Source organism: Cibotium barometz, chromosome 62 (genome assembly GCF_041138505.1).
Source record: "Cibotium barometz isolate CiBa-2024 chromosome 62, ASM4113850v1, whole genome shotgun sequence".
Taxonomy (NCBI): Eukaryota; Viridiplantae; Streptophyta; class Polypodiopsida; order Cyatheales; family Cibotiaceae; genus Cibotium; species Cibotium barometz.
Genome location: NC_141107.1, coordinates 15,234,533 through 15,261,205, shown reverse-complemented (window position 1 = coordinate 15,261,205; position 26,673 = coordinate 15,234,533). Strand labels below are relative to the sequence as shown.

General features: G+C 48.1%; 1 protein-coding gene across 1 annotated transcript in view; it reads right to left on the bottom strand.

Annotated features, from left to right (window-relative positions):
- The window catches only part of LOC147604175 (calcium-dependent lipid-binding family protein), a 228,966-nt gene that overhangs the window by 70,931 nt on the left and 131,362 nt on the right, over positions 1-26,673 (bottom strand). Inside the window, exon 35 of the mRNA XM_086795561.1 lies at positions 15,838-16,479. Coding sequence (XP_086651687.1) covers positions 15,838-16,479 — 642 coding nt within the window. The remainder of the gene's footprint in view (positions 1-15,837; positions 16,480-26,673) is intronic.

Here is a 26,673-nt window from a genome sequence, read left to right as displayed (position 1 = left end):
GGGTCGGAAAGCCAGATGGGTTGACCTCATGCACGAGTTTGACTTTGAGTTCGGTTACCGTAGGGGAGCAACTAATCGGGTTGCTAACGCCCTTAGTAGGATCCCCGCCAAGGTCAATGCTATCTATTCTACTGAGATAACATCTCTCAAAGGGCATTGTCAACTTGATTCCCATTTTGGTCAAATCTGGCACTTGGTCCAGGTGGGTAGTTGCAGCCCATGAGATCCCATGAGTGCTGCTAACAGAAAGATATTGGATAGGTATTCCATAAAAGATATTGATATTCAAGGATGGTAAGGTTTGTGTACCCAGTGATCTCGACGTCCAAGCTTTGATATTGCATGAGTGCCATAACGTACCTAGCGTGGGGCAGCCTGGCATACATAGAACCATTGCCTTCGATGGCTGGCATTTCTATTGAACACGGATGAAATCCTTTGTTGAGAATTACGTGCGGAAGTTTTTTTTTCGAGAAAAGATCCTTTCATTAGTTTTTTTTTATTTTAAAAAACCGCCCACTAGGCTACAAAAAAACCTCTCTTGCTCATAAGAAGGCAGAGCAGAGATCCAATCAAGGCAGCTAGGGACTCTCCCTAGGTGCAAAAAGGGTACAAAGATCAGTACAAGAAACTGAAAGCTATATCATACAATAGGAGGGGGGAAAAGCCAAACAGGTGGCCTGTAATGCCAGCGGGGGGCTCCCGTGTGTAGTGTACCGCTGCGCCAAGTGGTGTGGAAGGCCTGGTGCCGCAAGATCGCCGCATCCGAGTCGCCCCGGATGCGGTCATACTGTCCGCGCAGGGTGTGGATCAGCTCCTCTGCTCTGGTGGCTCCAGTCTCCCCTCAAAGGCCCTGAAACACCCGGCTCTCCAAGTGAACCAGATGGTGAGGCTGCTCAGGAGCTCCCATTGTAGATCCCTCTCCTGTGTCCAGATGGCAGACGAGAAGTCCGGTGAAGGAACAAGGTGAGGCTGGCCCCTAATGAATCTAATAGCCTGGCTGTCCTGCTCCGTCTCGTATCCCAGAGCAGGCCCTGACAGTGTCGACCAAGCAGCGGCACCCCACGTATACATGCCCTCTAGAGAGAGGGGGACCAAAATGCGCAGCATCCTCAGCCAAATCTGCTGTGCCTGTGGACAGTCCCATAGGCAGTGTCTCTGTGTCTCCAAAGGGTGGCCGCATCGGACACAGGCTGCCAGAAGACCACTGTAGACAAGCCAGGTGCCAACTGCAGAGCCCCTGTGGGCAACCAGCCACTGAAAAGTCGAGATCCTGCGTGCTTGTCGACTAGCCCAAAGCCTGGCCCAAAAATCCTCCAGGAACTCCTGTAAGAGTCCCTGTAGAGCCGCCAATGCTCCACAGCGGCTGGAGAGACCATCCTCCTCGCAGTCAGAATATGCCTCCCCAACCGAAGTGTATTGGAAAAAGGAAATCTCTATGGCCTCGGCGGACGCATAAGGATCATGCCACTCGTACTCGCCAGGGTCCCACTGGAGCCGGGCCAAAGGGCGCACATCATATGCCCAAATGCGCCAATCAGAATCCACATCTGCAGGGTTTGGATCAATATGCCACTTCCGAGAAGCGGCGGCCACTACGCGTATCCTCTGAAAGATGCACTCTACAACCAAAGGCAACTCCGCCTCCACTCTGTGAAGTCTGCCCTCATCCTAGATCTCATAGTAGAGGCATCTACCATCCTCAGTGCAAGCTCTGACAGCAATCAAGATCTCCAACTGTGTAAAGGCTCCCATCCATCGTGGGGCCGCTGGCTCGAAAGGCGTGAACCACTCCTCAGTGAGTGCCTCCTGAATGTCATCCCGCATAATCAGCCCCCCTATGAAGTGACTCAGCCTCTCCACCTGGACCTCCTCTGGGAGACTGCAAAAGGCCTGCCAGTCTCCAAAACTGCGTGCTGGGCCTGCCGCCGCCAATGGTCCCCAGGCTAGACGAGGCCGAGAGCCGAGCATATGACCCTGCTCAGTGCGTATCGCGGGGCTCCATATGAGCGGCTGTCTGGCCTGCTCCTCATCACAAGTTGGAGGTCTCTGAGAAAGCCCCGGTCTCAGCAGCTCCCAAGCTCGCAGGATGCTCGAGGCAAATCTATCCTCCCATCCTCTACTGAGGCCTGTCCACCTCATCTCTATGAAGATCCATCGTATCTCTGGTGCCCAAGTGTCCCCTGCTGGAGGAGCCCTAGCCTGCAGCAGTCTCACTGAAAAAGAAGCTCCTTCCAAGGCTCAGCGCCTGGAAGCAGCCCCCGAACAATAAGCTTCCCCAATAAGGCTCTACTCTGATCAACTGGATCTATAATGCCCAAGCCTCCCTGGGCCAGCGGAAGAGTAATAACTGCCCAAGCAACCTTAGCCCGGGCAAGCTGACCGTCCCGCCCAGACAAAAGAAAGTTCCTGATCAGCCTCTGTACCTGGCTGATACAAGAACTCGAGAAGATCCAACAAGACGTGATGTACCACATGGTCGCTAAAAGCACCTGATTTGTCACCACCACCCTCCCAGCCAAGGATAGCCGAGCTATACTCCAACACAAAAGCTTCTTTCGAATACTCAGAAGAAGCGGGGCGATCTGCTGCTCAGGTGACAAATCAAGTCCAATCTGGCATCCCAAATACCGCACTGCTGTGCCAGGAGGAATCCATCTAAAACCCGGGTCTGGGCTCCATGCCGGAGTGGGAGCGCTACTGATCAATGCTCCCGAAGCTGTCCCAAAAACCTGAAGCGACTGCTCTGCCCTCTGAAGATTGGCCTCCTGGCCATGCAAAAATAATCCCGTGTCATCAGCAAACTCAGAATCGAGCACGTCCTCTCCCCGGACTGGGAGCTGGAGTCCTATCAAACCAACCTCCTCTGCTGTCAAATACATACTCATGGCCTCAGCAAAGAAGAGAAAAAGAAACGGGGCGAGAGGGCATCCCTGACGGACTGATCTGGTCAACTCAAAACTCGGCCCCCGTTCTCCTGCCATCAACACCTCGCTACGAGCTGTGGAATATAGAGCCGCCACCCCTCGAATCCAGACTGGCTCAAAACCCAGATGAAGCATAGTGCCCTCTAGGAAACCCCAATCGACTCTATCGTATGCCTTCTCAAAGTCGAGAAGCATAACGACCAGGTCCTCGCCGAGAAATCTAGCTCGGGCCGTCGCCTCCCAGAAGGTGAAAATGTTGTCAAGGATACTGCGCTCCTTGACGAATCCTGTCTGGGTAGCATGAATCAACTCCCCAAGGAAGGGCTGGATCCTCAAACTCAAGGCCTTGGCCAGGACCTTGTAGACAGTATTCAGGATCGTAATAGGTCTCCACTGCCGAATATCATCAGACACTCCCTCCCCCTTGGGGATGAGAAAGATCAAGCCCTCTGAAAAGCTCTGTGGCATCACCCCAGTATCCAAAACATACTGAAAGCCCCTACGGAGGCCTGGCCCCAAAATGTCCCAATAACGCATAAAAAAGGCTGGTATCAAACCGTCCTCCAAAGGGCAACCATGGCACGGAAGGACCCTCAAAGCCTCAACCAGCTCATCCTCTGAAAGAGGCTCACCCAGAACTGTGCGCATACGATCTGTGACCCTCCTCTATACATGGGCCCACACAGTCTGTCTGCAAGCATCACGTGCCTCCGTGTGGCTGGCTCCGCTGAGAGCAGGTCTCTTTAGAACTCAGTGGCAATGGCTCAGTGGCTAACGAGCCGTCCTGTCTCCTGAGCTGGCGTACACCTGCTCAAGCATGGCGGGGTCCGGTAATCTCAAAAAACTCCCCCGTCACTCTATCACCAAGCTGCGTCCACTGTGAGGCCTGGCGATGATAGTAGAACTCATGTCTCTGCTCCTCTGCCTCTCTAACCTCCTGGCGTGCCTGGCTCAGCTGGGACGCCACCCACTCACATGTAGGCTGCTGCTCCTGAAGATGCTGGAGCGAAGCAAGGCTACGCCTCAAGCAGCGCTCCCGCTCTCGTCTCTCCCCCAGCCGTGTCAAGGCTACAGCGTGCAAAAAAGAGCTGAGCTCAATGAGTCCCTGGGCACACTGGCCTGCTGCATCCAGTTAAGAGCTCTGGCTGTCATGCCATATCCTCTCAATGTCCTCAGAAAGACTGGAATCTGTGAGTATCCTCTCTGGGATCCTCGACTGCAAGCTGGTCTCCCTAGTCCCCTCCTCAAGTGTCAAAATAACTGGCGCATGGTCAGAAAAAGAAGTGCCAGCGAGAATGCCAACGGAGCCCCCACGCTCCCCGAACCTGTCGCCCACATAGAAGCGATCAATCCGTGATAGATTAGTCCCTCCCTGCCGGCGATCCGACCGAGAAAAACTAAGACTGACCTGAGAGCGAGAGAAAGCCTCATGCTGCCATGCATCATGAATCCGCAGTGTCATGCAAAATCGCTCCCAAGCTGCGAGCTCCGTGCCGTGCACGGTAACATGACTGCCTCCCACCCTATCTGCCGGGTCCTCAAGCATGTTGAAGTCTCCTCCGACACACCAATGTGCGGCCTCGGGCAATGCATCTGTAACAGGGTCCAGAACTCTGCTCTGGCACTAGCATGTTTAGGCGCATAGACATTGAGCACGCCAAAGAGCTCATCATGCATCCTCAGAATAACATACTGTGCTCTACCCGGCGCAATGACCCCGCGATCCACAATGGCCTACCGCCATGCATCTGCAATGACCATACATACTCCTCCCTGCCCACCCAAGGGGTCAAACCCTGCAGACCAAAATGTGTCCCATCTCCCAGGCATCACGGAACCATATCTCCGAATCCTGCTCTCACTCAAATGGTGCTCCTGCATCATCAGAATATCAATACTGCCCCCAACCAGGCATCTCTCAAGCTCCTGCCTCAAGCATCCACGATAGCGTACATAGTGTGCGCCGCCAAGGCCCTGTACATTCCATGAGATGATGCTCATGGATGACCTGCTGAGGTGGAGGCTCTCTCAGTCATACGGCGGGCCCTCGCAAGCGGCTTGGATGGAGAATAGTCCCCATCCGAGCGGCTACGAATCTGCCCACCTGGTGTGCTGCAAGAATCTCAGATCAGGCGCCAATGGCTGTGTCCCAGGGTCGCGTGCTATTTCTGCCACTATGCGGACCACTAAGTGGCGAACCCCAGAGGCATCCGCACTCCCGGAATCAAAGAAGTGAGCCAGGTCCCAAAGTTGGCCTATCACGTCTGTCACCTCCAGATCGCTCACATGGTGAGAAAACTCAACTGCCTGATTCTTCAGAATGCTAAGAGCGAGATCCAGAGTCCACTCCCGGTCACTAGTGCCGCAAAGAGGGAAGGAGAAGGCCACCGCTGAATCAACTGCCTCCTCCCCTCGGGCCGGAGGTATCACCACATGCACTCTGATGGGTGCTGGCTCATGGGGGTCCTCCGCTCCAAAAAGCCGTGTGAAGGAGTAGTCAAAAGCCTCCGAGCGCTGTCGAGCGTCGAGCCTACTCAGCCGACTGCGGATAGAAGATATCCGTGAAGCCCGAATCGGCATGGTAGGTCTCCTCTGCGGAGCTCGAGCAAGGTCGATGCTCAGTGCCCGCCGTACAGCAGGTGAGCGCCAAGGTACTGCCAAGGCCTCCCAGGGAGCTGAGGCAAGCGGAGGGGGAGGGGGGAGGGGGGAGAAGGGGGTGGAGAAGGAGCCGCTGACAAAACTGGAGTGGGAACGGGAGGAGGCGAAGGCGGAAGCGAGGCGGGAGGGGGGAGGGGGGGGTGGGGGCGAAGGAGGGGGTGCTGGCATCTCCAGATCCTCAGGCTGCGCTGGGGTCTCCTCCTGGAGGGGAGCAAAGCTGTTCCTCACTGGAACCCAGTGATGCTGAGACTGTGACTGCTGCTGCATCGGCCTCTGGGCCTGCTGCTGTGGCTGCCTCCCTTTACGGCGCCCCTCTCCAGGTTGCCAATCTGAGGTCTCCGTGGGCTGAGCAGGTGTCCCGGAGGCTGCCTGCCGAGCCGCATCTGTGTGGCAGGCCATCGTGGGCCTGCTGCTGTGGTGAAGGTCGGGGTCTCCTGCGAGGGCAGCAGGCCTTGGCCAGGTGACCGACCTGCCTGCATATAAAGCACTGGTTCGGGAGCCCCGAGAACTCCACTCTGTGATCAATCCATCCCCCCCCTATCCTAGGTAGCTGAATGACCTTCGGAAGGGAGGAGATGTCAGGAACCAAAACCCTGACTGAAGGCAGGCCAGCTGCTCTAGCCACCACTGAAGCTGTTGTGGGGCCAGTCTCAAGCACCGAGCCCACCAATGCCCCTATCCTAGAAAGGAGCAGAAGGTACTCGCGGCGGAGTCTAGGGAAGCAAATTGTGACATGAAAAAGGCGCTCTCCCGCTGACGGACTCAATGTTTGCAGACGACACAGCAGCTTTCCTTGCAGGAGATGTGGGGAATCTACAGAGATTTGCGTAGGTGATCGAGGTTTTGTGCCACGCATCAGGAGCATAGATCAATTGGCACAAGTTGTGTGGTTTTTTGGGTAGGCTCAGCACCCGCCCTGACTTGGCGACCAGTTGAGAATTTTTTGTGGATCCCGAGGGGCACTCCAGCTCGATATCTTAGTTGCCAGGTTGACATTGATATCTCTCCCGACCAGCAGCTCGCTGCACTTCATCTAAGTATTCGGAAGAAGCTATGATTTTGGAGCTCGGCAACACTCTCCCTAGCAAGCAGAATGGTGGTGGTGAGCCAGGTACTTCTAGCCACCATGTGGTACATCACTTCGTGCTGGGCCTTTCTCGGGCATATGCATTGGCCAGGTACAGCGATTAATCTGGAACTTCTCATGGGCCATAAAAGTGATGGGAGGCCAACCACGGCCAAGGTGGCATGGCGAGTGATCATTCAGCCACGTAGCAGAGGGGGCCTTGGCCTCATCACTCCTGCTATTCAGAGCCGTGCCCTGCTAGGTAAGCTAATTGCTAGAGGACTCCTTCCGAGTGGCGAGCCCTGGAAGGATTTCTTATTGGCCCGGATTTTAGCCCGCACTCCGAGCCTTGGGGGCCCGTGGCCGCAGAGGTACCCCATGGATTTGGAAGTGCCGACCTCTCACGCGGCTGCAGTGGGACCCGGGAGAGTGGACTTGGCATGATCGTGTGGATCGGAAGGAGACTTTGGACGCCCCCTTCTTTGCATACACAGCACGGCTAGGCCGCAGGATCCAGATGCCTAAGATAGATGGCACACCAATAGTAGCAGCACATTGGCACATTGGCAACCACAAGGTCTATCACAACGCTTTGTTTCAGATTTTTGGAAGACTCTTTGGGACAGCTTTCAGCGCCTACAAAGATCACACTCTTTCTTTGGTTGATGGTGCACAGGAGTTTGGTAGTCGGTACTTGGCTGGCAATTGAAGGTCAGTCTGCAGCTTGTCCGCGGTGGAACCACCATCAAGAGTCTCAGCGACATTGGCAGATTTGGTACCATATTCTCTATGGATAGGACATCGACCCGGATCATCACTTGGGGCATTGTCGCTTGGGCGATAGACGTTGGAGCAATCGGGGCTTATGAGGAGGATGGGGGAGGGCTAGCCCTTTAGGTCTCTCACCATCGTATTGCAACAATACCAGCCACCACAGCCCCTCCTACAAGTGACTGGCGGCCAGGCTTATGAAAAAGATGGGAGATTTGCAGTAGCATTACATCCAGGACATTTGCCATGTTAGATGCTGTGAGGCTATCTAGGGTACCCACACTCCGCCGACTGAGACCATCAGGAGCATATGGCTTGATATTATTCACAATATATGCAGCCAGTGGGGGACGTTACAAGCATAGTTGCCAGGCGTTTCATGAAATGCGTTTCATAAACATTTCAAAAACGTTTCATACAAAACAGGGAGGTTACAGGCCTCAAATTTTATATATAAGTTTATAATATGTAAAAAAATATGTTGCCTTCTCTGCAAAACAATATTAAACATGCATCATTTACACATTAAAACATGTTTTCAAGCTAAAACTAAAGAATTTGGATAAAAAATGCTTATATTGTACAGCTCCCAGGTGGAAACAAATGAAACGCGTTTCATGAAACGTTTACGAAACGTTTCGTTTCATTCAGATTGAACGAAATGCGTTTCATTGCAACTATGTATGCGATCGATCATTCTATTGAACGTAGCCGGGGCATTCGTAAGACCAAAAGGCATAACAAGATACTCATAAAGCCCAAGTGCTGTCCGGAAAGCAGTTTTATGTACATCCTCACGCACCACACACACTAGATGATACCCACTCTTGAGATCAATTTGGCTAAAGCATGGTGATCCATCCAACTTTTCTTACAAGGAGGTCCTAACTGCATGCGGAAGCAGCGGGAAGCCTTCTTGAGACTTTGGAGGCCTGGACCTTTCCTCACAGATAAAGGCGGTTACCCCATTTGGCATTACAAACCACCTGTGTGGTTGTTCCTCCCCCTGTATGAGATAGCCTTCTCCTCACAGAGTGGCCAACCGCACGAGAAGCATCTCTTCCCCTTATGATCAATTGTTTCTCGCCCTTATATGAGGCAAGCTTGTATCTAGCCCGTCGTGGTTGTACTTAGCCCTTTGTGGCTTTTTTTTTTCCTTTAACTAATTGAAGGATCTTTAACCCTACAAGAAACAAAGAAAGGAAGAGAAGGTTTCAATCTGGATTGCAATACATGTATAAAGCGCAACTACAAATGTATCCTGGTCACATCTTACACCAACTAATCGCAGCCGCCACTGCCACTGAGCTATTGGAACTCAAGTTGTGTCCATCCAATAAGGCTAAACCCTCATTTCAAGGCAAAGAGAGGACTGTCAAAAACCTACAAAATAATGGACAGCCACCTAAAAAGGACCAAAACCAAGATAAAAATGGTCCAAAGGCTGAAAATAGATCAACCAAGAAGCGTCCCTTCCAAGTGAGAAACTATGGCCTCACTCCAGAGCAAAAAAAGCAATATATGAGCAAGGGAAAACACTTTAGTTGTGGTAGCACTGAGTATATTGCAAATGCATGCCCAAACAAGAAAAAGCGTGATAATGCGAATGCATCAAAGTCCAATGTGCATATGGTTCCAAATGTGCAGGGCAACACTTCCCATGATAGCAAAGATAGGGTTTTATGTAAACCTTGGGGACAGCTTAAGGATCAGCATGCTTTGTTCATGTTTGATGATTGTGCAACTGAGAACTTCATATCTACACAGATGGCACCTACTTTGGGTATTGAAGTGGAGGACATGGATCCTCACATTGATGCAAGGGCTGTCTTTGTTAGTAGAGAAGTGTGGGTTATGCCTATTATTGGCAAGTTGCGCATACCCATCCAAGACTGAGCACTTTCTTCTAGCGCCTTTGAATAGCTGTGATGTATTGCTTGGAAGGCCTTGGCACACACCCATTGATCCATGCAAGGCTAACAACACCAACAGGATCACCTTCACGCATAAAGGCCGAAAGCATGTGATTGATGCTCGTCAAGAGGGTGATACCATTCCCCTTATATCTCATATACAAATTAGGAAAGTAATGAAAAACAGAGTTTTTGTGTACTCGATTTTTATACGTGATCATGTTGAAGAAAATAATGTGCATGTAAACTCTCTTAGTAATGATAGCCTGAAATTCTTGTTTGCTGATGAGTTACCAAATGAGTTGTCACCCCTACGACCACCTAATGAGTTGTCACCCATGCGGCAGATCATCGTATTGATCTTGTGCCGAGAAGCTCAACACCTAGTAGGCCAGCCTATTGTGTAAGTGCATCCCAAAAAGAGGAGATCATGAACCAAGTAACTGAACTATTAAGAAGGGTTTGGTTTAGCCAAGGTCTTTCCCATATTGTTCACCCATCCTCTTGGTTCAAAAGAAGGATGCATCTTTTCCTATGTGTGTGGATTATAGAGCTTTAAATAAGCTTACCATCAAGAATCAGTTTCTGATTCCATGCATAGACGACATCCTTGACAAGTTGGATGGATCGCCATGCTTTAGCCAAATTGATCTCAAGAGTGGGTATCATCAAGTGTGAGTGGTGCCTGAGGATGTACATAAAACTGCTTTTCAGACAGCATTTGGCCTTTATGAGTATCTTGTTATGCCTTTTGGTCAATCAATGACATTCATCTGATACTGTGGACTTGGCTTTCTGCTGGGACTTGTGCCTGTGTGTACATGCCCGGAAATGCTTGGAGGAATTGGTGTTCCGTTGGATCTAGTACCTCGTGTACTTGCCTGGAGCACATCTATTTTGGTATAGTCTCGTGAAGGGGGATTGTCCATACCAATGCTGCATTGCATATCATCTTCATGTGCTTGCCTGCAATTTAAATTGCATGTTGTTTTCATGCTTGACTGACCAATGTGTAGTTCCGGGTAAGGGAACGCCCACCCATGAACCGTGCATGTGAAACTTTGTGCTGACATGGTTATGTGGCATGTGACAAGTGATAAGTATTGGTCATAAACCTATCCTTAGGAATTAGCATTAATTTATAAGTGAGTGTGTACACACTTCAATAAGTTCTGGATGACCAAAACTCACTTATAAATTATGACCAGCCATATGTTCGCACACACTAATGTCCCCAGGTGAACAAACCCAATGCCCACCGCCCAAACCTTATCCCCTTTGTACAAACGGAGCAACCAGCCAAGTGTGCATCCCAGCTTGTATCACCCCAATGAGATAGCTATATTTATGTTTTATTTTCCATTCCATGATGAGATATGCCATGGACGTTATTGTATCGCTTTGGTCTCACAGGACCATTGGGTCTTTAGTAGACGCTTAATATCTCTTTCTTTCTTTCTCTACCTGACACCTAGACTAGACATCTCACCATCTCTCTCTTTCCTCTCTCTAGAAGTAGGCGCCTCCTTCATGAGGCCTTTTTGGTTGTCTTTTCAACACTTTTTCTCCTTCCCAACTCCATATCCAAGCTTGCTAGTGTATTTTTCAACCTTCCAAGAGTGTTTCTTGATGATATTTACTGTCCTGCACACTCCCAATGACGGAAATTCAGTGAAACAGCTCTTATATTTGCTGTAGTTTTTGGTCTTTTTCTTGAAAAACCCTAATTTCAGCCTTCCTTTCTCAAGTAGAACCATAGGGAAAGCTTTCCCAGGGTTCTCTTCATCCTCTTGAAGACTTTTGTCGCGAAGGATCGCAACAAATTGAAGATTTCAACACTCCAAATGTTCCATCGCGAAGCCTTCTGCTCTCATCAACTCTACTTGCAATTGGTAAGCTTTGATACTTAGATATGGAAGCAAGTAGCAGAAGGGAGGAGAAGGACTCCATGTTCACATACCCTGTGTAGTGTTCTCATACCTTGTGTAGTGTTCTCTTGTCCTACGTGCTCTCTTGCAAATTGTTCCTTCCATGTGTTGGTGGAACATTAGAGAGCAAATGGTAGGAAACATGGGCACTTGAGAGGGTAGTGTGAGTTGCAAGTCTACACCGACAACCACATTGTTTGCAATACTGTATTCATATGGTTGGTATGGAAATCCGGTTAAAACTGCCCATGACACTATGTACTTAATTCTCCCAAGATCAATATACTTTATTTGAGGCAGGGGCCGGCCGTTCCGGCTCATTGTGCGTCTCTTGTCAATTCAGCAAACTACAAGTAGTCACAAAGCTGGCACTAGCACTCGGCTGCAACACACACAGATTGCAATCGAAGCAAATGCCTAACCAAATTCCTTCGTTGAGGCTTCCCGATCGGTGTCCTATGCACAAAGGGATTATCGATCATGACAACTCTACCGGCAAAATAAAATTCGATAAGTGCATAGAATACATATAACTATCAAAGTCATGTTATCGATCCTTCTTATCCTCTCTTGAATCATGCCAGGTAGCGTGCAATAACTAGGATCTCCACAAAAGACGTGAGTTCCCACTTTTACAACACACGGGTGATGGAATAAACATCAAAGTTTATCCGCATCCGAGACTTCATCTGCACAAACTCATGGTTACCTTGGCAAGACCAGCCAAAGAAGGCTCTTTGGTCTCCCGAGTCAATGGTCTCAATGGGAACTATAAATTCTTCTCGACAGATCACAAATTTTAACTAGAAGTAAAACACCCCTCTGCAACTGTACCCACTCAAATATCCAATACAATAAACTGTCAACACTATCGCCGCGGACCAAATGGAACACCAAGGTATACGTCTCCAAAAGGTGTATCTCCATCTAAGATCAACCACTCTTGGGTCTCCTCCCTCAAATCAACCCTGCAATGGTCCGAATCTACTCCTTTAGATCGATTCTACCACGAGTGCGGGTAATCAAGGAGAATTGTGCAAGTTGTTTAGCAAAGGCATTACGAGCGCATACAAATCAAGAAGCTATCAAGAAATCTGCTTCTGACAACATATTCAAGCAACGCTCCTTCTACACGTCTGCTCCTCATGGGTGTGAAGGCCACAGTTCTCTCTAATGGAGGCCCCTTACACAATGAGGTAAGGGTTTGGTGGAGCAGGAAAGCACAAAATATCCTATAGAATCAAACCAAGTTTCCCCATTGGCCTATGCTATAAAAACATAATGTCTGCCAATGTCTACTTTTCCCCATGTCTCCTCCTTACTCACATATATCTGAGAGGTGAAAGAAGGTGCCACAGTAAACAAGTGGTCCTCTTGTGACCATAGCTATCAAGCCACAAGTGCCTATTTCACTCTCAAAAGACCATCTAATGGTCATGCTACTCCTTGGTCATCCTAACCATCAATAGGGAAAAAGGGTTTCTTTCGCTACTACAAATCTGCTGATTATGGATGTTCAGGAAAGGAAAAGGGGAAAAAACATAGAAAAAACTTGTAAAAATTTGAGATCATTGCATAAACCACTTACCTAGCGTTCCGTGTACAAAAAGTGAAGTGCGAATTCTGCTCACCACAGTTTTGTCCCACGCCGATCACTGGTAAGCATCTCACAGTGTGATGGTTTGAGAGGGACTAAGTGCTCTATTAAAAAGCTGCTTTGTTTTTTTTAAACCTATAATGCTTTTTTCCCTTACAAACTGGGCGCTCCTTTAAACTCCCAAAAGTGGCCAACTAAGCTTGTTAAGCAGGTCCTCCTCAAACAACAAGATGCTTTTTGTTTTAAACTATTTTTCAGACCCGCCCCCCCAAAAAAAACACAAAAAAAAAGGCTTTTCTGGCTGCTTGGCAGCCTGCTTCTGTCAGCGCCTCGAGGCTTCTGGCAGAGTCTGGTGCACGAACGCCCAGCTGTCTCCATCTCTCTGCACTGACTGCACTGACCCAATCTGCACTGACCAGCCCTGTGTGCTGCGTTAATAACATGGCTGTCCCATTGCACCCAACTAATCCAGCATCAGTCAGCTGTCATGCTACGCCTACAGGTCCACCATGTGGCTGCACAACTAGTCCCATGCCCTTGTATGTGCCTATAGCCCTGCTGTCTGGTGTGCAGAGGCTGAGTACCGCCCAGGGCTGCACATCCAAGTGTACCCTTGCCCACATGTTGCTTTACATGTCTGGGGTACAAAAACCTAAAACGCACAGCCTTCAGAGAGTCAACCAGGATAAATAAGAGTGCTCAGATTTCTGCACATCCCTTATACGCATGAATCTCGCATATTCCCTCTCTCTCAGAATCCATGTAACCTAACATGTCAGCAGAACCCGGAAAAGCATAAACTTTTTTCCTGAGATGAAAACTTAGGAATGGTGTAGAGTAATACCAATCAACCTTAGCACAAGATACCTGGATCTTGCGAATCCATGAAAGTAAAACGGAAAAGCTTACATCCTGGGTTCAAAACCCCCCTTGGTGCTTCCTCGGCAGCATCGCCTATGGGCGGATAATTAAGCGCCCACGGGCAGTGAAAAATCAGTAATTATGGGAGGATCTTGGGCTTAAGGCTAGTCCGGGGAAAAAAAACAGAAAAGCTTACAGAGACCTTCTCCTTTGCATCGTGATACCTTCCGCGTTTAGGCCACTCTGATATACCAAGTGTTACAACCCCACGGGTCTCCTAAACGCAAAACATGAGTGATTAGTACCAACTCCCTAAGAGGGGTGCAGGCTAGCTCACCTCCCAACCGAAGGTCCTATGCTTCAAACCACCCCCGAGCCAGAGGCCAAGGCTCCAATCCCACAAACCATGCCAGTCAGCACTAGTATACCACCAACACTTGCTTACTGAGGCCTTCGGCATGACCGTCTGTGACCCATCGAATTCAATCATGTTCCCAATAGTAATGTTTGTCCATCGAGTGAATAACTCTTTCTGAACAATAATAACCCAAGACTCACTTATATAGTGGCTACTATTGCTATAAATAAATGTCCGGTCATAAACAGCTAGTATACTTGGTATCATTAACCATGAGCCTTAGCCACCTGTATCAGCCTTCTTCCTCTAATCCCAGGGCTCCCCTAACCCTATTGGAGTAGACCACCAATCTTAAAGATTAGCACCAGGTACATAACATTGTGGGCAGAGTGGTCACCTACATCTAGCCCACCGCCAGATATGCTTGGCAAAAATGTTGCTGACGATCTCCCACCTCTCACACACTTGAGTCTCCGAGGTCCACCGAGACCGAGGAGACTAGAATAGCTGACATCCAAAAATAGGTTCATCAGGGGCTGAGGATGACACTCCGTGTCAATGGTGGGAGGTGACTAGAAGAGGGCCGGGCATAATGCCTCCTAGGCCTGAAAAAGGCTGGCCGCAAACTTATCTTCAAGGGAGATGCTAAGCCTACAGACGGCAGGTGCTGTTAAGATAATTCACCTCATGGCACGGGGCCATGGACCACCACGGGAGTCGCTGCAGGGTAGGATGCACACGATGAGGAAATCCTTGCACAGTTCTGTATTTGCCCAGTTTGTTAGAAAGAAAACAAATGCCCATTTATTGCCGGCCTGCATCAAGGGTGTGGCTGTGCGCCATAGGTATAAAAGCATTCAAAGTTTACATCCCTAAAGGCTGCCTATTTTATGCCTGCAATGGGGTGGATAAAATCAGAACTTTATGTATTTCCACCATTCCCAAATGCAGAATTTCCAGCACTAAAGAAAGCTCTTCGTCATTAAGTCAGCAGCAAATGGCACCTGATGATCAAAACTATCCAATATGAATTATCACTAACTGAGCTGCGATGCCATCTGATGATCAAAAGTATTATTACTAATTGAGCAGCAATGCCACCTGATGATTGAAAGTATAAAATATTAATATGACTGAAAGGTGCATAGACAAGCTGTGCACCTTATGACACTCGTTTTGATCGACTTCAACCATGTCTGACAAGTGCCGGATTAGCCTAAAGCAGGCATATGAACTATCCTGTCACGAAACTTGGCAAGAAGAGGAAGAGAAGCAAGGAAGGACAACAGGCCTATGCATCTTTTTCTCTTTACACAGCAAGTAGTAACAGTCAGGTTCCTTTTGAGCTACTCCATAAAACATATGTATTTATCCATATATCCTTAAACCTAGACAATTTCTTTGCACACATGAAACAGACAGTACAATACTAATTATTTTTTAAAGATCACTCTTTCAATAGACTTGTCCACAGTACAATACTAATTATTTTTTAAAGATCACTCTTTCAATAGACTTGTCCACAGTACAATACCAATTATTTTTGAAAGATCACTCTTTCAATAGACTTGCCCACAGTATACTGAAGTTCAAAGCAGTAGTCAAATAAAACCCCCTACCTATCCAAGCAATAGAGATTCAAAAAGTAACAAAATCACCAAACCATTAAACATTCGACGCATTGCAAAAGACAAAAAGAGATTTGATTGTCAAACAAAGAAATCAAATGCTGTCAAACTTTGGAAATGGGTATATTACCTTGATTTTGACATTTTTAAAAATAAGCTTCTTCCCAGCCCCAATAAGAATCACTGGTTCAACCACTGCTTGGCGAGACACATTAGTATCAAATACATCTAAGCAAAGAGTATTCCCGCATCCATCATAGGTAAACTCAACAAAATCAGGGTAATCAGCAATGAGCTTTCGACTAGGTGATATGGTCACCACTGCTTCTTCTTGTTTATGGTAGGTGTTTGCAAGCCTTATGTGCTCCTGAACTATTATTGGGTCATTGCAAACATCCATACTTTCCTCCTTGCCAGTTATTGTTGCTAAGGAAGGCACAAAGAACTCCCCCACAGCAAGAAGAAAATCTATGACCACCAAAAGTCGTGGATGTTGAATTCTTATGATAAAGGCCTGTGACTCTTGTTTCATTTTTGCATCCATCACCAGCATCGGTGGGCGGGGACCTTTTGAAGAAGCTGGTTCATCAACAGATTGTCCCTCCCTACTTGATACAATGCTAGTTTCTGTGTCTGCCATTGACCCCAGCATAAGGCGCATTTCGGGCTTTGTGCCAGCACGAAGATCCAGAACACACAGCCTTGGAAGTGTTAAAAGCACATACATTTCTTGCATGGAGGTGCTTCGATAATTCAGCCATAAACCATGTAGCTGTATTGCAGAAATAAATTGCAAGTCATTAAGTGGTCAATTTACAATGGAGCCATTATAAACTCTCAAAGAAAACTGCCAGTCAGGAAAAAAAAAAATTTCTTTTACAATAAATTAAAACACAGTATCCACAATTATATCATTCCACCAACGGACCTCAAAAGCCCTCACTACTACTAAGTAACTAGGCAATCAGACGGTTTATGGTGTCCCATTCATTGCACACAATTAGTTTCACATAATGCAAAGACCATCGAACTTTTCCTTTATAACAAGAAGTTGCTGTCTTTCAGACGAGATTCATTTCCTACAGTTTCTTTTATTGTTTTCATTCTATGGCTTTCCCATGATCCTTTTAAAAAAGGGAGCAATCCTAAGCCACACTCCCTTGATCCCAAAATGAAACAATCTTTTTTCGTTTTTGGCTTGGAGAAAATATCCTTCTATAGTTACAATCAAACAGCCATAGGCTACACGTAAATGTCAGAACCCTCAAATGACTTCGAGAAAGTCTCCCTCCATGTTTGGCTGCTCTCGGAGGGAACTACCTCATACAACTGCGCCGGGGGGGGGGGGGGGGGGGGCTGCGGGGGGGATTCAGTAATAGCAAGCGCCAGTAGGACTAGGCAGGAGCAAGGCTACCATGCTGATCACACAGGCGGGATAGAAACATGTGCATTGACAGGACAACAGGCATGCCAGCATGGTACAGGGCAGCTGACTAGGTAGGAGGCAGCTGCAACAGGCAGCAAATCTGGCGCATATAAAAAACAGGGAAACTCGCATACTTAGCACATAGGAAAAAGCAAGGAAGCTGCATGCTTAGGAGAAAGCAAGGGTGGGCATGTTTAGTGATGTGGAGACGGTTTTTTTATAATAATAAAAAGCATGTAAGCTCTTTCTTGTGCTAAAAGTGGGGTCTGTAATAGCAAGCGCCAGTAGGACTAGGCAACAACCAGGCCACCATGCTGATCACACAGGCGGGATAGAAACCTGTGCATTGACGGGACAGCAGGAATCTGAGCATGGTACAGGGCGGCTGACTAAGGAGGAGGTGGCTACATCAGGCAGAAAATCTGGCGCATATAAAAAACAGGGAAACTCGCATACTTAGCGCATAGGAAAAAGCAAGGAAGCTGGGCGCCCAGGGAAAGCAGGGGAGGGCATGTTTAGTGATGTGGAGACAGGTTTTTTATAATAATAAAAAGCAGGTGGACTTTTTCTTGTGCTAAAAGTGGGGGGCTTTTATTTTAAGCCTTAACTTTTATACAAAAGCGCAAAATTAAAGCAAGCTTTTTATAACTGCTCCATACACTATAAATTCAGCCTAGCCCATCCTATTTGCTCATACTCACAAGGCTTGAATGATTGACGTGCACCATCGCTATGCCCCGATCTCTACCTCACTGCACAACTCTCATCTACCCTTACATCCTCTTTTGAGCCTTTCACCTCCTTACCATGGAGGCCAAACAGCCACTACCACTACAGGAAGCCCACAAGTTATTTCTCAACATAATGATCCCACGCATATTCCTTTCACAATTGGGCACCATGTTTGGATGGAGAAAAGTCTTAATACTTTGCAAACTACCATCACTACCGTGACTAATCATGTCACGCCGCACTTGAAACAATGTTATAAGCTTTCAGTTGGCTCGTTGGCCCTCAAAGCCAATTACAGTTTTAGGCCACGCCTTTTTCTGGCAAGAAAAAGAAGTGCGAGGAATCTATAGTCAAGAACTAGTTGGACCAGTGAACGACTTACTTCGACTCGATTGGTGCGGTCGATGATCGAAGAATTCATCAAGTCCAGATGTTCTTAAAGATAGGGATTTGGCAATAAAAAACAATCCCGCGGTGGCTCGACAAAAAACGCAAGGCAACAGTCAAAACCGATCAACCTTAGCAAAGTACAAAGGCTCGACAAAAACGCAAGGCAACCCAAAAGGAGGAAAGCAAGGAAGACACGGGCCTGCTTTGAGTACAACCAAACGCCCAAGGCTTGTCCGATCAAGAAGAACAAGAGCAAGTTCGTCTCTATTCACAAAATATCAGATAATCCTCGTATCCGTACTATTAAAATTCACCACTTGCACCACAGTTTGTGCTTGTGATTTTGTGCTGGGGATGTTGGGACTCACACACTAATAAACACTAGGGTTTCTTGCAGATTAGGGTTAGCTACAGAAACAGGAAGCTCACACAAAGAGAGAGAGAGAAAGAAAGAAAGAAAGAAAGAAAGAAAGAATTTATTAACGTCTTCCAAAAGACCGAACTCGGCCTATGAGAGAGAGAGAGAGAGAGAGAGAGCAAGACACAAAGTGTGTGGTTGATCACAAATGCAATTCAACCCTTGCATGTGAGTCACATCCATATAATATCCAAGTACAGACGTTATATGGATAGTGTCCTTTCACACTTGATATCCAAGGGGAAAAACCACATGGGAAAAAGTGCCTTCAGTTAAGCCCTGTTCACACGTAGCACTTCTGTAAGTGAGCATATGCCCCCGTCGTGTAAGTGTGAACTTGTACAAGGTAGCGGATCACTCTCTCTATGAGAGTAAGACCAAAGCTTTGCTAAAAGCTTCAAACTTCTCTCGAGGTTAAAGCCTATGTGAACAGATCTGCAACATTATCTTGTGTAGAGTAGTAAGATAAATTGATCTCCCTCCATGTAACCTCTCTCTGACATAGTGATAATGAATCTCAATGTGCTTGGTACGTGCATGAAATACGGGATTCCATGCCACGGCCATAGCACTCTGGCTATCAGTGAGAATGGTGGTGGGTGTCTGCTGACACTCACAAAGATTAGCCAATAATCTCCTCAACCATACACAATCTATTATAGTTGTGAAGACTGCCCTGTACTCGGCCTCGCAACAAGTAGATGTAGCAACAAGTGGTTTACTTTTTGCTCAGCCAAGATATGGGGCGGGGGTGGGGTGGGGGTAGTAGAGATGACCGGTCATGGACGTGGTAGAGAGAGAGTGCATATGAGTACCAAGTGTCTTGGCATGGGGGGTGTTGCTCACGGAGTTGTCTCCAAGCGCGTCCTTGTAGTTACGCCCTAGGAAGATTCGATATAACTCATCCTCTTTCCGACTGCAGAACTCTCGTTTCTTGCATTTGGTAATACATCGGGAAATCCATTGCGTGAGTGTGCATATGAGTACCAAGTGTCTAGGCATGGGATGGGGGTGGGGGGTGGTGCTCATGGAGTTGTCTCCAAGCGTCCTTGCAGTTAGGCCCTAGGAAGAGTCGATATAATTCATTCTCTTTCCGGGTGTAGAACTCTTGTTTCTTGCGTTTGGTACTATGCTGGGAAATACGTTGCGCTAAGCGCCTGGAGATTTTTGCAATAAATACCTCATGCTTGAGACGGGAGCAAGTTGCCCAGCATTTGTCGTCATACGAACCATTTTGGGAGTGGAGTGGGGTGTGCATATCAAGGAGGTGGCAGATGTGTGAAGGATGGTGGTGAGCTGGGATGTGAGGGTGGGTAGGGGGACAAGAGGGTCCACATCCTGGAGGTGGCGATAAATGTGGTCTAAGTAAACACCATCAAGCTCTTGATCAAAATGGACCTGGGTGTACTGGGGGGTGGGGGGTGGTGGTGGGAGGGTGGGTAGCGTGCACATGAAGGTGAAGTGGAGATAGGTTTGGACGGTGTCGACAGGGGGTGGTGGGGTGGAGAAGTCAGGGATGTGGCATGCCAAAGCCGGAGATCCCACTAGATAATCCACGGTGCTGGAGCCTCCTCGATGTGGAAAGGTCAAGGCGCCTGAGGAGGGCCAGTGCGGCATCCCGTTATAGATAATGAAACCGTGCGCAGCTCCGAGCTCCAAGAGGTATCTCCCAGATGCTGTCACCTTCCTGTTGTATGATGATCTCATGAGGCCTGTGACACTGATGTCTAGCTCGTGCAGTCTGATGGGGTCATCCAAATCAATTAAAGGAACTTGGCAGCTCCCAGTCCTGGCTTTGAAGTCTTGCAGTAGGAGGACTTCACCTAGGCAAGAGAACTCCATGATATCATTGTAGAGTGGTAGGAAAGGTGACTGGCCATGCTGCTTAGCATAACGGGAGTGGCTCGGTGGAAAATAGCATGCTGCAATATGGATAGCTCTCTTTAGTCACATGTAGCCGCACCCATAGGTACCGTGGCTTCTCGCCCTTCCGGACGATGCTAAGAATATGCCTGAGGTGTGATCTATAGAGGATCGCAACGCCTCCTGAGCCTTGTACCCTTCCTGACGTGGGGTCTCACCCTTGACTCCCACTCTATGTATGGTAGTCCCCTCTGGGGGCTCTGGTGTCTGTGTAGAAGATGATGTCCCTACCTGTGAGGGTCTTGGTCATCCCTCCTAGGTCACAGTGTGCCGTTGCAGTCGCATTCGGCTAGCGTCAACTTTGTGGTCTCATAAACCCCATGCCCCTATTTGGGGCGAGGCTTGGTGATGATGATGCGTCCACCTTTGTAGACAGCCGACTTGCCCGCCTTGCAGGCCTCCTGTGCAGTCACCATGGCCTCTTGACGGTGTGCTACCTGTGTGGGAGTCAAATCATCCACAATGAATATCTGTGCGCCCTTGAGGGCAGCCCGTCCATCCAAGAAGGCCCGTGGACTGGTGGTGTCAGGGAAGTGGATGAGAAGAGGCCTCTCATGAGCATGTCTTTCCTGGTTCTCCACGCATCTACAGAGGGGGTCCCATCAATCCCGAGTGCTGGCATGGGGTAAGTGCATCGGCCTTGGGAGATGCCCCTGTTGGTAACCCTCTGACACACACATGTAGGGCCCTTGCCTTCTTGCGTCTCTCCTCCTCTCATGATAGCATGTGGCAGCCTCTGTTTTTTGACCACTTCTATCCAGTCAGATTTGGTGGTGTAGCTCTTTCCACAGCTTGTCATTTACAGCCTTTACCTGCTCCACATCAGCTGCAAGTACTAGATGTTTGCTGATTTCCCCATCTTTTGGGCTCAAGTGCTGCCATTTGGGCCTGAAGTTCCCCCCACTCCCAGGGAAGTATGATGTACCAAATTTTTCCTCTTTAAAGGATGTATGGTATTTGGAGAGATGTGACATGCAGGATATCACCAATGGCTTGGTGCCCCCCACCATTCCTAGGAGATTTTTGGAAGCGAATGTGCGACAACTTTTGGCCAAGGAAGGTCACACTCTTCATTAGCCCACCACAGTCTCGTTGTCAGAACGTGGGTGAACCTGCTCCCACACAAAAGCACTAGAGATGGGACTCCAGGGATGCACATGCCATGTCCTTGGTAGCCCTTTCAGTGAAAAGCTCTATTATTCTACACATTCGGTCCTACAAGACATCTAAACTTGCATGGGACACTTTGGAAGCAATGTATTAGGTATGCAACAAGGCAAGAGTTGCCTACTTGAAGAGGCAATTGGATCTTCTTTCTATGAATGAGGGTGACTCCATGTCAGATCACCTCACCAGAGTGAGAGATTTGCAGGAACAATTGCTCGACATTGATGAGGTTATCCCAGACAGACACATGGTCACCAACACTCTTAATTCTTTACCACCCCCCTATTTGGGCTTTCACACCTCTCTCAACCTCTCTATGAGAGGAGGTGCTAATCCCATCACTTTTGAAGAGCTGGTAGGTTTATTCTTGCAGAAAGACCAACACAAGAGTAAACCTATCTAGCAACCATGGTCGAGACAAAGCATTTACAGCCAAGGATAAGGGTAAAGCAAAGAGCTTTAAGCATGGGTAATACCTGTCTAGTAAGGCTGGTAATGGAAAGCCCTCTTCCGGTGGTGAAAAGTTTGACAAAGGGGATGCAAACAAGCCTAGCTTCAGGGAATGATATGTCTTGCATTGCATCCGACAGACAACATGTATCATGGTATTTTGATAGTGGTGCTTCAAGCCACATCACTTCATGCAAAGATGTATTTCAAGAGTTGGTTTATGCTTCTAATGGCCGCACTGTATCATGTGCAGATCATACCACTTATCCAGTAACGGGAATTGGCAATGTCATACTTGTTGCAGCCAATGATGCAAATATATGTATGACAGAAGTGTTGTATGTTCCACGGATAAAAGAAAAATCTGCCCACCGTCTCAGGCATAAACGACCAAGGTTTAAAGGTTGAATTTGCAGATGGCAAGATGCATGGTGAAAGCACATAAGTTGGCTCACAACTTTTGGATGGAAGCTATAATGTGTGCAACTCATGTGTTGAACAGGTGTCCAACGAAAGCTTTGAAGACCATAACACCATTTGAGGCTTCGTATAGCTGAAAGCCAAAAGTGGATTATATGCTTACATTTGGGTGTTTGGCATATGCACATGTGCTAAAACAACTACGAACAAAGCTAGATGATAAAGCAATAAAATACATTTTTGTAGGCTACAACAATGAGAGCAAAGGATATTGTCGTTATAATCCAGCAACACGCTGGATTTTTGTCAGTAGAGATTTGGTATTCACTGAAAATTCAGTTCAGCCCATGTACAGCTTGTATAAAAGTCATCATACAGGCATACATGACATGTTTGATGGGCTATTACCCATTACAATTAGGGGAGATTCAGATCAGCCAGCCCCTACACAGGAAAATAGCAATTCAGCTCCTTTCTATGGAAGAGGTTGAAGATCTTGTAAGGGAAGAGCAAAGAGCCATGGACACAGCCAAGTTGGTGCCAAGATGGTTGCTGAAAACTTTGCGAGATAGCAAACTTACAGCTCCACTAACAGGTAGAACAAGGGCTAGTTCCAGCCATGCATTGAATATGCATCATGGGGAGTCTGCATTACCCATGGGTGGTCTCTTTGATTCAAAAGAGCCTTCTTCTTATGAAGAAGCACTGGAGAATGACCACTGGGTGCAAGGATGAAATCTCTTCTATCATCAAGAACAATACTTGGGATCTTGTGGACTTGTTGAAAGGCAAGAATGTCATTGGAACAAAGTGGGTGTACAAAGTCAAAAGCAAGTCAGATGATACCGTTGATAGGTACAAAGCAAGACTTGTGGCTAAAGGCTATTCTCAGAAAAAGGGAATAGATTATGAGGAGACTATTACTCCTACTTCCAGGGTGACTACAATCGAATCAGTGATTGCATTGGCTGCACATAAAGGATGGAAAGTACATCACTTGGACATCAAAACTGCATTCTTAAATGGGGATTTGTAGGAGGAAGTATATGTAGATCAGCCCATTGGTTTTATAGTTCTTGGCGAGGAACATAAAGTATGTAGGTTACACAAAGCATTGTATGGGTTAAAGCAAGCTCCAAGAGCTTGGTATGAAAAAATACATGCTCATCTAACTAGCGAGGATTATGTGATAGTCCAGCTGAAAGTACATTGTATGTGAAGAAAACTGGATGCACAGCCCAAGCACAAAGCATTGGCAAGTAGTCAAACTCATTTTCCGTTATCTTTAGGGTACCCTGGATCTTGGTTTGCTCTATCCCAGGCGGGACAACTTACAGCTTTTTGCATACGATGATTCAGATTGGGTTGGTGATTATGATACCAGGCAATCCACCCCCACTTTCTTCACACTAGGAATGGACAAGACCCGGACCATGAGGGAGTAACTGCCAATGACACACTTGTGCCCTTACTGGCCTACATGTTCAATAGAGCCATGTTTGAAGGATTCCCACCTTGGTCTGGAGATCCACTTGACCCCACTAACACCATCACCTTGGGTTGGTGATTATGATACCAGGCAATCCACCCCCACTTTCTTCACACTAGGAATGGACAAGACCCGGACCATGAGGGAGTAACTGCCAATGACACACTTGTGCCCTTACTGGCCTACATGTTCAATAGAGCCATGTTTGAAGGATTCCCACCTTGGTCTGGAGATCCACTTGACCCCACTAACACCATCACCCCCATACTCAAAGCCGGAGACCACTTGACCCCAATAACTACAGGAGCATCATGATTGGCCACACATTGGCCAAGCTCTATCGATCGGTGCTAGAGGATGGGGGTGATGGTGTTAGTGGGGTCAAGTGGATCGGTCATCCACTGATGGCAGAGCAAACCATCAGAGGAGCTATGGTTGCTTTGTGGACTTCCGCATAGCTTTTGTTACTGTTCCTTGGCCCTCGCCTACAAGACATCGGGGCCCAGATGGATCCCCAAAGGTACCCAAGGCTTGCCCTCGAGTCCTCAAGACAGCTAGCACTCGAGGGCCACCATGGAGTATGCCATGCCCGAGTTTCCACTTGGTTCTCAGGATATGGGCTTCATATTACCGCCTTCCACCCCTTCAATGCAGTCTGGACTTCCCTTTTCTCCAGCTCTCTCATGGGGACACCGACTGGGTTATCCAAATAGATCCTCTACTCCCATTGCACATGGATCACACCTTCGGAGCTTCCACCGAAAATCCACTTCTACAAAGATCACTTCCTCGCGCTCAATGAGGATGGATTCTTCCAACAACCACGCTACCCGAGTGTTCACGTCCCATGCCATGTGGATTGCGATTGGCGAGATAGGGGTTTCATCCCACCGCTTGAAAGTGGAGAGAAGGAGAGCTCAGCATGTCTTCAGAGCCGGGGACTCACACCGAGACCCAGGGAGGAGAGGATCTACCAATTATGCCACACAAAGGTTGAGACAAAGGAGCATTACATATGTCGCTGCCCATTATACTATGAGATCTGTGGGAGGTTTCAGTCTATTCCATGGAGGGGTTGGCCCACTTTTGACAATTGTTGACTTCTCGGACCAATGCTACCTAGCGCTCTTCCTACTCAACATATTCTTGAGAGAGCCTAGGCCCAAGCCACCCACCCCCTCCCTTGCCAACCAACCATTACCAGCTTCTTCCGGACTCAGGAGGAGGACGCCAACACATTGGTTCCTAAGGACCCACCTTGCCACCTTGTGCTATTGCGAACTCACCTCACCCGAGAGGAGTTGCCTCGGACCAAGTCTGCGCACTCCAACGTGCGCGGGTGCCCTCCACGGCCCCCCGGTTGACAACCTCGATCAAGTCATCACCGCCATCAAGCTACCTTTCCACGTGGGGTAGCTAAGGAAGACCTCTCGGCCATACTCATTAGTCCCATGCTTGATATAATGGAGAGTGGCATACCATCCATTGGGGGCTTATGCTCCTCTCATGTTTCATATTCCTTGTATTCCATGATGAGCTATCCATGGGCATTTTTGTTTTGTTCTATTTTATTTTATATTCTATAATAAAATAAGCCATGCATATTATTCTATCACTTTGGTCTCTCATATACCCAGCACATCTTAAAAGCCGGGAGGCTCATACGGAGGATCTACCGATTATGCCAAACAAATGTTGAGAAAGAGGAGCATTACATATGCCCTGCCCAATATACTATGAGATCCACCGGAGGTTTCACTGTCTATTTCATGACCGTTTTGGTCCACTCTCCACGATCATTGACTTCCCAGACCAATGTTGTCTAGGCCTCTTCCTGCTTGAGCTCGGCAGAAACAAGAACACTTTCTTGAGAGAGCTTCGGCCCCAGACACCACGCCCCCTCCCGCGCTAGCCAACCATCACCAGTTTCTTCCAGACCCAAGAGGTGGACACAGATACACCAGGTGGGAGCCCCCTTGCTCAGGCTCCCACCTGGTGTTCCGCCCTCCTTGCTTACACTGCACACCCCTGCTTCCGTGCTGTACACAGGCGCACTCCCACCTGGTGTTCCACCCTCCCTGCTTTCACTCCACACCCCTGCTTCCGTGCTATACACAGGCGCACTCCCACCGGGTGTTCCCACCTACCCTTGCTCCGGCCCCCAAGACAGCAAGTAGGGGAAATAACGCAATGAACCTACGGGAGCTGGAGGCATACATCAAGACAATGGAGGACAACACCAAGAAATTACTGGGCGAACAAAACAAGGTGTTGGACAGGGTCCTGAACCAACGTGAAAAACAGTTGGCCGCAAGGAGATGCAAGGAAAGAACTGACAGCCCAAGTCAACCACCAGGAAGAGGTGATTCAGATGTTGAAAAAGACCCAACTGCAACAAACATGAATGCCAGAAGCTGCCCCAATGACAGGGGAAATCCGGGCAGACATGGAAGCCCTAAAGGCTACGGTCAAGGACCACACAGGGGAGGAAGGGGAACTCAATATTCAAAAGAGTTTAAGGACTGACTTGGAGCAGTTGAAAGCTGCGAGT